At 34.9% G+C, this 10,585-nt stretch overlaps 1 protein-coding gene across 1 annotated transcript in view; it reads left to right on the top strand.

Moving 5' to 3' along the window:
- ZC3H8 (zinc finger CCCH-type containing 8) overlaps positions 1-10,585 on the top strand; it is a 29,518-nt gene that overhangs the window by 11,481 nt on the left and 7,452 nt on the right. Inside the window, exons 4-7 of the mRNA XM_008581216.1 lie at positions 1,166-1,299; positions 3,741-3,863; positions 5,505-5,615; positions 6,513-6,560. Coding sequence (XP_008579438.1) covers positions 1,166-1,299; positions 3,741-3,863; positions 5,505-5,615; positions 6,513-6,545 — 401 coding nt within the window. The 3' untranslated portion in view covers positions 6,546-6,560. The remainder of the gene's footprint in view (positions 1-1,165; positions 1,300-3,740; positions 3,864-5,504; positions 5,616-6,512; positions 6,561-10,585) is intronic.

Raw genomic sequence — 10,585 nt, 5'->3', positions numbered from 1 at the left:
GCAAATGCTGCTCAACCCTTACCATTTCTTGAAAAATCCTTGAAGGAAGAGGGAGTAGAAAGTTCCCAGCAAGGTAAGGGTCAAACTATTTTATTGTTTACAGTTTATCTAGAGAAGCAGTACAGTTGTTCATATATGGACAGGGGGCAAATGCTGCTCAACCCTTACCATTTCTTGAAAAATCCTTGAAGGAAGAGGGAGTAGAAAATTCCCAGCAAGGTAAGGGTCAAACTATTTTATTGTTTACAGTTTATCTAGAGAAGCAGTACAGTTGTTCATATATGGACAGGAAGTTTTTTGCCTGCATTTTATCTCATGATAAGATCATGGTTTTCATGGATCTTTACACCAGATGTGAGCTTGCATGACTCGAGACCCCATCTGAGACCTGGCCACCTAGTGTGGCCAGATCTGTACTCACTGTTTGCAGGAGGAGCTGGTGGGGGGAGGGGGGGGCGTGCAGGTGGGTTATCAAAGGACATGGCTACTTCTAAAGGGAGAGTGCTAAGTCCCTGGTCTCTTTATGTATGAAGGACAAGTATGCTTGTTTGTATTGCTGACATTTGAAGAGGAATTGACTGAAATGGTTGTAAGTAAGACTGTAACTTAGAAATACATTCTTTTATGTTGCTAAAATGAGATTTAGCCATAGATGCGAGGAGAAATGACAATCGTTAATTAAATTCTTAATGCTCTCCTTTTACTGTTTTTTTCTGTTTCTTCTATTTAAAATGGATCTGTTGATAAACTTAATCCAAAATGTTTTCGGTGAAATACCTGACAGTAGTACATAGGTCATTTTAAACATCTGGAGCTTTTATATACTGCTATGGAAATTTCTAATTAGATCCATCATCCTCTGAACACTTCAAAAGGATCCGGCTTATGGCTTGCAAGATTAATTGCCTTAATTATCTTGCCTTTTTCCTGACAATACCTTATATTTTTTTCAAAAAGAATGAATTGGGAATCCAGAATGTATTATCATAATTCTCTTTTTGGGCTCTTAATCCCAGAACTTCTAGAAAAACAGGTAAGTATCATAGCAGTTTTCACTCATTGAGCTGTTGAGAACTTTTCCTGGGTTGTTATAAGACATTCTTCTTAAGAGTAAACTGCTATTGTACTTTTATGTCATTTTAAAAATTAACTTTCTTGTTTTTAGCTGCTAAGCAAAAGAATAAAAATCTTAAATCTGGTCGCAAGAATGGTAAACAGAAGAAAATAAAGCGAAAATGGCCTGACACTGGAAAAAAAGGATCCAAAGCTTTACAGAGGAACAAAGGCCCACAGGAAGAGGTATAAGGACGTGTGTTTGTAAGAGAACACCCACTTGCTTTTGGATTTATGTGTTATACCTCAGTGGCAAGAAGTACTAAGTGGTATGCAGAGGTGGGAGCATCTCCCCAAATCAGGGGTATCCAGTGGTGGGAATCCCCTCTTTCCATCAGTGAGCTCTCCATGTTCTTCCTTCTTACCATTGCAGCTTCTTTCCTTCTCTCTCATTAGCTGCCAGTACTCGTTTTAAGCCTTGGTATTCTCCCAATTGTGCGTGAATACATGCACACAAGCCCCTTGATTTTTGAGTATTGTACTGTCAATGACTGTGGAAAAATAAGCAGCAGAGAGAAGATAAAATAGTTGTGAAAACATTTCAAAGGTCACAGAGTCTTATAAAGTTTTTACTGTTGCTGTCCCTCATTTGCTATTGGTTCCTGACTCCCTCTGGAAATTAAAAATTAATATTTCTGAGCACTGGCCTTACCAAATCTCCTCGGCCTCCCTACCCTCCTGGTATTTAGATTTTACTTTGTAGAAGTTCCTTTCCTTGGTCTGTAGATGTAAACAGGGTAGGACAATAAGTGACTTCTCTGGACTCTGCTTTTCTGAGGGCTTTTAAACTAGCTGGTAACCTTTTTATTAGGCTTGGTCACAGGGGACAAGAGTCAGGGGTGGTAAAATATTAGAAATACCAAATATGATAGATTAGAGCACATTCATATAAAATCTGTCCCTGCCTCCATATTTTACAAGTGAGGAGTCTGAAGCCCTAGAGTTTAGGTAACTGCCTGTAGTCCACACAGGGCCGTGCCAGGGCTGGAACTTTGTTTCCTGACCCCTAGTCAGTATTTCTTTTCATTTGGTCTATATGGACTCAAATGATCATTCAGTCAAAGCTGGCAGCCCTTCCGTATAGAACAAATTCTATATGTTTAATAATGTAATTAAATAAAATTAAGGATTTAAACTGACATATTTATAAGACATGATTTTGATGGTGCTAAGTGAAAATTTGACATTATTGCAAAGCAGATCACATAAATAACTGTATAGTGAGCTCCCTTGTTTGTACATAATGTATTACTAAAACTATTCAAAAATTTGGTGTGCAGAAGCTGTAAGCTGTACCACAGTTAACACATTAACAATTGTTTATGTGTCTGAAAAGGGAAAATTACATAATTCTCTTTCTGTTTTTTTATATAAAAATCCCCCTTTGTTTTTATACCTTTATCACATTAATTTGAGCTTGTCAGTGTACTCAGCTCACACCCAGTGAACATCTCATTGAAACTATAGATTTCACTGCTTTTGTTTCACCCTGTGATTTCCAGCTTTCTTTCCATTGTTCTAAAGATTTTTGTTTATATTTTTTATTTTTTGGCGGTTGGCTGGTACAGGGATCAAACCCCAGACCTTGGGGTTATCAGCACCATGCTCTAACCAACTGAGCTAACTGGCCAGCTCAGATCTTTGTTTTTATTTTATTTTATTTTATTTTTGTCTCTCTTTTTTATTATTTATTATAAGCATATTATTATTACAAATTGTGACTTTTCTTTATGCCCTTTACCCAACCTATCACTCTCCCCCATCTCTAGTATCGTTAGGTTTGTTTTCCCCTGCTGAAAGTTCAGCATATTGTTTTGGTCTTTCCTTTCTTTCTTTTCTTTTTTTTCTTTCTTTCCTTTCATGCCCTTTACCCAACCTATCACTCTCCCCCATCTCTAGTATCGTTAGGTTTGTTTTCCCCTTCTGAAAGTTCAGCATATTGTTTTGGTCTTTCCTTTCTTTCTTTTCTTTTTTTTCTTTCTTTCCTTTCTTTCTACCCAGTTATAAGTGAGAACATGTGATATTTCTCTTCCCTTGTCTGGCTTATTTCTCTTAACATAATTTTCTCCAGACACACCCATGTTGCTGCAAATGGCAGAATTTCATTCTTTTTTATGGCTGAGTAGTATTCCATTGTGTATATGTACCACATTTTCCTTATCCAGTCGTCCGTTGATGGACACTTAGGTTGGTTCCATATTTTGGCTATTGTAAATAGGGTTGCAGTGAACATGGGAGTGCAGGTGTCCCTTTGACATGATAATTTCCATTCCTTTCCATATATACCCAGTAATGGGATTGCTGGAGATCTTTGTTTTTAGACTGTGCTTTTTATGAGAAGAACTAGCACTTATATATATTTTTTCATCAATTTTACAAAATAAGGGCAAAGTACGATGAAATACTCAAGTTGCACAAACACTAATATTCAGTGATGAAATACTTTAGAAACTGACAAAGCATTCGTTTTTAAACTAATATATAAAAGTCCAAATCTTACACACGAAGGCCAATTTAAAAGAGTCACTTTTTAATGTTTTAAAGGTGGTTTAAGATAATTTTGTGTAATAGAATAAAATATTTAATTTTCTGTTTCTTACATTTAGCTTTTTGTTTTGTTTCTAAAGGATGGTAAACCTAAAGAGAAGCAGCAGCATGTGAGAATGAGTCAAGGATTCATCAACCAACATACAGTAGAGTGGAAGGGAAAGCAAGTTTGTAAATATTTTCTTGAAAGGAAATGCATTAAGGTATAAAAATGTGTAAGCAAAAATATACTAAAATGTAAGGTATAGTAAAAATGTGCTGAAACAAATTATTTCCATTTAACACTCTTTTAAATCATACCTATAGATTTTTAAAACTTTCCTTCTGGAAAAGTTTCAATTAGAAAATTTTGGTGAAATATTCTTCTATGTTTAAAAAAGTAGATAAAGTAGATTTTTCTAAAAAAATACTTTATGTTAAAAATGTTTAGGATTTGGGCCGGCCCAGTGGCGCACTGGAGAGTGCGCCGCTTGGGAGCGTGGCAGCGCTCCCACCGAGGGTTCGGATCCCATATGGAGACCGGTTCCCGCTCACTGGCTGAGCGCGGTGCGGGCGCAACACCGAGGGTTGCAATCCTGTTGCCGGTCCCCGGTACGGGCGCAACACCGAGGGTTGCGATCCCGTTACCGGTCAGTAAAAAAAGACAAAAAGGTAAAAAAAAAAAAGTTTAGTATCTTTAGAGTATGTATAAAAAAAATTCACAATCCATCATCAATGACAGTATTGAATAGTGTCCTTTAAACTATTTATTATTTAAAATAGTTGTTTCGAAATAAATAGCCAACTCTAGGGACAAAACCATGAAAAGGAAATCCTGAAGCAGGATCCTAATACCTGCAACTATTCATTTTCATATTCTTAGCGGATGATGTATAGAAATGGTGAAGGTTTGGGTGGGGGTTGCCATCCAGACTAAACCAGTTCTAACTGGCTGCAAAATACAGGATGTTAAATGTCTCAAGGTAGCTTTTTCTTGTTTCTAACAACAGTAGCTTGTGAGGAGGATTGCAGTGTATCAGGTAGCTTGGCAGTTAGGTTTGATGGATTGCAGGGCTGGTCTGGTGAGTTACCCTATTTGGTCTTCTGCCCTCCTAGAACTGACCAGTAGAAACCTTGGTTACTGAGGGGCTTCAGGGATGGTTGGGACTCCCTAAGAACCTTAGAACCAGGGCTTGCTCTCTGTCCCAGTTACCTCTTGCTGTGTAACAATCCCAAAACTTAGTGACTTAAGGCAGCAGTGTGGTTCTCTGGGTTGACTGGGCATTTCTCTGTTGGGGTGTCTCTAGCAGTTTCAATCATATTTTAGTAGGGTCTGGAATCACCTGAAGGCTTCTCTCCCATGTTTGGTGACTGGGCTTGGATAGCTTGAAAGCTGGGGGCTGGTCAGGCACTCTGCTCTCCATGTGGCTGCTTGGCTTTCCTCACAGCAGGGTGGTCTCAGTATTGTTGCTTTTACATGGGGGTTGGCTTCCCCCACAGCAAGAATTCCAAAGGACAGAAAGTGGAAGCTGCCAGCCTCTTAAGACCAAGATCCTGAAACTAACAAAGCATAAAAAAAAAAAATCACATTTCTCAAGGTGTTTAAAAATCTATATCCCTTTTATATATCAATGGAACATTGTAGTCTATTATAATAACCAGTACAAAGGAAAAAAGTGTCCTGTGATAGTCAGTAAATTTGACTTATGTCATTTTTCTAAAATCAGATTTTTCATGTAACCCAGTTAATAATTTATTGTCACATATTTTAAATAGAGAATTCATACATAGGAAAAATATAGTAATTAAATTTATAAATTATTATAGTTGGATTAAAATTATTTTATTCCTTAACATTTGGGTTACATGAATATCCTTGCAAGTTTTACCATACAGGAACAAAGTGTTATCAGGGAGAATATTGCAAGTTTTCACATGCTCCACTGACTGCTGAAACACAAGAACTGTTGGCTAAAGTAAGTACAATCATAATCTTCTGTTTTCCCTTTTTAAAAAAGTGTTTAAAAGTAAGGACAAGAATTTGAAAAGATACTGTTCTTTAAGGAGAGTGTCTCATAAATTAGCATATGGAATATACTAGGACATGGGACTGATAGTGAAATAAAAAGAATTTAGTTTAGAAAATTATTTTTCATTTGTATATTTTTCCTTGTAGTTGAATCAAAGATTTATACCTTTTGCTGGTATAAATTGGAATGTTCTTAAAACCTTTAATGTAGGTAGCAGCTTTAATAGCTACACTAAACGAAGGAAAACAAAGGAAATAAGAGAAATAGTACTTCTGTTATAAAGACTCTCAGAAGGTAAGTTAGGAATCATGAGTTAATAAACATTTTAGAGTTATATCAAAGAATAGTCAAGTGGCAATTTCAAAGTGTTTTCTTCAAATATTCTTTTGGTTTGTAAGAAAAGATTGTTGAAAAATTATACTTGTTTATATTCTTTCATTTCCCATATGTTAGTTGGAGCTAGTCCCTTCAAAATTAAATTGAAATAAATGTGAAAATAAGATTCTTTTAAAATCAACCATACCATCTTGTGGCAGATGTTCCCTTGAGTACATGCAAATATTAGAAAGTCAAAGGTTCTTATTTCTAGATATTTTTAGATTATAAAATATGAAAGCTTACTGCAGAATTAGAAGTTATTCCAAATATTTAGTTGTTTATTTGTATGAAATTATATGGAAAAAATGATATAAAATTAGTTTTCAGGTCCTCTTGTAGTAAATATTATTAGATGATTATTAGGATGAATGTTATTAGAATCACTTGAAAATTATGAATATGACAGTATACCAGAATTAGACATTGATGCATAAAAATGATTATGTGATTTTTTTTTCATATTAGGTTTTGGATACTGAAAAGAAGTCATGTAAATAAAATAGACATAAAAAGGTAAAATCAGAATTGACTATATTTATCCTTCTCTGAAACTCTGTAGAAATTATCATGGCAACCTTAGTAGGGCTTTTTTCATTTTCTCAAATAGAAGTGTTTATCTCCTTCCTCCCCCACTAACTTATAAAATATTTGATAAATACATAGATTTGTGGATCCCATTGGCCTGCTTCTACATCTGAGTTTGTCTATCATTTATATTTTATTCTTGTTTCTTTGTAAATTTACCAAATGTGTATAATTCACTAAACAATATATTGAGTTTTGTTTATGTTTGGATTTTACTTAAGCAGTATCACACTACACGTAATACCATATGTATTAATTGGTGACTTGCTATTTTCACTCATTAAGATTCATTCACGTAGATGCAGGCAGCTGTCAGTCATTCATTTGTACTCCTATGTAGCATTTCATTCTATGAATATGTTACGATTTAGTCATTCTACTATTGTTGGACATTTAGGTTTAATTTTTTAAAAATATAAGCTATTATAAATATTTATATACATATATCCTAGCATATATGTGCATGAGTTGTCCAGGGAATATGCCAAGGAGTAGAATTTTTTTTTTTTTTGATGGCTGGCTAGTATGGGGATCCGAACCCTTGACCTTGATGTTATAACACTGTGCTCTAACTAGCTGAGCTAACCAGCCAGCTCCCCAAGAATTGTTGTATCATCTCAAAATTTAAGATAATACCAATTTTTTCTAAAGTAGTTAGAAGTTTATGCTCCTGCAAACTGTAGAAGAACTCCTGTTGTTTCACACTTGCCAATACTTTGTATTGCCAATACTTTAAATTGTTTTTATCATTTTACTGAGTGTAAAAATGGTGTCTCATAGCTCTGTTTGCATGACATATAACATCTTATGCTTGTTGGCTTTTGAGTTTCATCTTTGGTGAAGTGCTTGTTAATGTGTTTTGCTCATATTTTTGGTTGGTGTGATTGTCCTTTACACATTTATTTTATATATTCCTGATATAATCCTTTGTGAAGTATGCGTGGCAGATCTTCTCCCATTTTATGGGCTGTCTTTTCACTTTTTTTGAGGCATCTCAATGAGCAGAATTACTTATTTGGGCAATCTTTTTGTTTATGGTTGGTTTTGTTTTTTGTATCTTATTTAAGAAATCCTTCCCTATCATGAGGCCGTAAAGTAACTTAACATTTTTTTTTAAGTTTTGAAGTTTTTCTTTATACATTTATACTTTAATCCATTGAAATTGCATCCGTTAACAGTTGCCTCAATAATGGTGCTTTACTGCAAGACTCTCAGTGGCGTTTATTTTTTATGCATCGACAGATTGTCTGAGACTTGGCTGATTTAGTCTGAGCTTGGCTGAGTTGCCTCTGCTTCATATGGCCAGGTTTTCTGGGACAGCTGTGCCCCATGTTGGTCTGATTCTCCTCCTGGGACCAGTGGACTACCTGGGGCATATTCTTCTAATGATATTAGCAGAAGTTCAAGAGGGCAAAGCCCTGTTTGGATCACAGTTATTTACAATCTGTTGGCCAAAGTAAGTCCCATGGCTAAGCCCAAAGTCAAGGGTCAAGGAAGTACATTCAAGCTTTTGAACTTTATATGGGGAAGGAACTGCTAAATGACAAGTAAAAGAGTATGGCTATGACTATAGATAGAAATGGAGAAGTAAGACTAATTGAATCCTTTTTTTTAAATGGGGTGAGTTAGGACCTTGTACCATTCTTTTTTATTTTTCTCTCCCGTATGGATAAACAATCTCCCAAGCACCATTTTTTTTAAAAAAGACTGCCCATTCCCCACTGATCAAGTTTCCATTAAGCCAAGGTCTGTTCTTAGGACCTGTTCTTCTCCATTTGTCTTTTTTTCTAATACTATACTGCCTTAATTACTGTAGCAACATTTATTATTATCACTCATTTTGATTATAGCTATTCTAGTAGGGGTGAAGTGGTATCTCATTCTAATTTGCATTTTCCTAATGACTAAAGATGTTGAGTATCTTTTCGTGTGCTTACTGGCCATTGGTCAATTCAGATCTTTGTTCATTTTTTAATTGGATTTTTTCTTATTATTCAGTTGTAAGAGTTCTCTATATATATGTTGAATGCAGGTCCTTTATTAGATATGTGATCTGCAAATATTTTGTCCCAATCTGTGGCTTGTCTTTTATTTTATTAATGGTGTCTTTTGAAGCAGGTAAGTTTTCATTTTGATATGGTACAGTTTATGAGTTTTTTCTTTTACGGAGCATGCTTTTGTTGTTATATTTTAGAACTCTTTGCCTAACACAAGGTCACAAGATTTATTCTTCTGTTTTTTTCTAAGAGTTTTGCAGTTTTAGCTCTTACATTTATGTCTATGATTCATTTTGAGTTAATTTTGGGGAATCATGTGAGTTAAGAGTCTAAATTCTTTTTGCATGTAGATATCCATTGTCCCAGCACCATTTTTGAAAAAAAGACTACCCTTTTCCCACTGAATTGCCTTGGCACCTTTGTCAAAAGTCAATTGAGTATAAATGTGTGGATTTATTTCTGGACTCTTAATTGTATTTTATTGGTCTGTATGTCTGTCCTCATACTCTATCACAGTGTTTGATTACTGTAGCCTTTTACTAAGTTTTGAAAAAAAGGAAGTGTAAGATATCTAGTTTTGTTCTTGTTTTCAAAGACTGTTTTGGCTACTCTGGGTCTTTTGCTTTTCCATATAGATTTTAGGATCAGCTTGTAAATTTCTGCAAAGAACCCCATGCTTAGAATTTGATAGGGATCACACTGAATCTGTGGAGAATTGCCATGTTAATATTTTAGGTTTCTCTGATTTATGAACATGAACTGTCTCTTCATTTATTTAGATCCTTTAGTTTCTCTCTGAGTTTTGTAGCTTTGAGTATACAAGTGTATAGTGTACACTTTTTTTGTTAAATTTATTCCTACATATTTTATTCTGTTTAATGCTATTGTTAACGGAATTGTTTTTTAAACCTCATTTTTGGATTATTCATTGGTAGTATAAAGAAATAGAATTTATTTTTGTGTATCTGTTTCTTGAGACTGTGCTGAGCTCATTAATCTTTATTTTGTTTTTTTGTGTGTGTGTGTATGTGTGTGTGTGGATTTCTTAGAGATTTCTATATACAGGATTATGTTATCTGAGAATAAACAGTTTTACTTCTTCCTTTATAATCTGGATGCCTTTTATTTCATTTTCTTGCCTGATTTCACTGGCTAAAACCTCCTATACAAGGTTAAATAGAAGTGAGAGCAGACAACATTGCCTTTGTCTTGATTTTTGGCCAGAAGCATTTAGTCTTTTACCATTATGTATTTTAGCTGTAGGTTTTCTATTAGATATACTTTATTAGTTTGGGGAAGTTCTTTCCTATTTCTAGTTTATTGAGAGCTACTGTCATGGATGGGTAATGGATTTTGTCAAATGCTTTTTTTGCGTTTATAGAGATGATCACATTTTTTTTTCTCTTTATTGGTTGTTAACCCAATTCTGCATTCTTGAGATAAATCCCACTTGGTTATGATGTATATAATGAGTTTTATATATTATTGGATTTGGTTTGCTACTATTTTATTAAGAATTTTTACATCGCTATTAATGAAGGATGTTTATGTATGCTTTCTTTTCTTTCTTTTTTTTTTTTTTTCGGTGACCGGTAAGGGGATCGCAACCGGCCATCCCTATATAGGATCCAAACCCGCGGCGGGAGCGCTGCTGCGCTCCCAGCGCCGCACTCTCCCGAGTGCACCATGGGGTCGGCCCTGCTTTCTTTTCTTATGATGTCTTTTTCTGGCTTTGGTATCAGGATCATACTCACGTCTTGTAGCTAACTCATTTTTATTGATCTTTCAAAGAACCATCTTCTGGGTTTGTTGATTTTCCCAATTCTTGTTTTTTATTTTATTGATTTCCACTTAATCTTTATTATTTTCTTCCTCTGCTTGCTTTGGGTTTAGTTTGCTATCATGTAGATTTTAGAATCAGTTTGCTTTGTGATATCATGTCTTTTTTTTTTTTTT

This window comes from Galeopterus variegatus, unplaced genomic scaffold (genome assembly GCF_000696425.1).
Source record: "Galeopterus variegatus unplaced genomic scaffold, G_variegatus-3.0.2 Scaffold2297, whole genome shotgun sequence".
NCBI lineage: Eukaryota > Metazoa > Chordata > Mammalia > Dermoptera > Cynocephalidae > Galeopterus > Galeopterus variegatus.
Note: the sequence above shows the minus strand (reverse complement) of the source record. Positions and strands in the feature narration are given on the sequence as shown.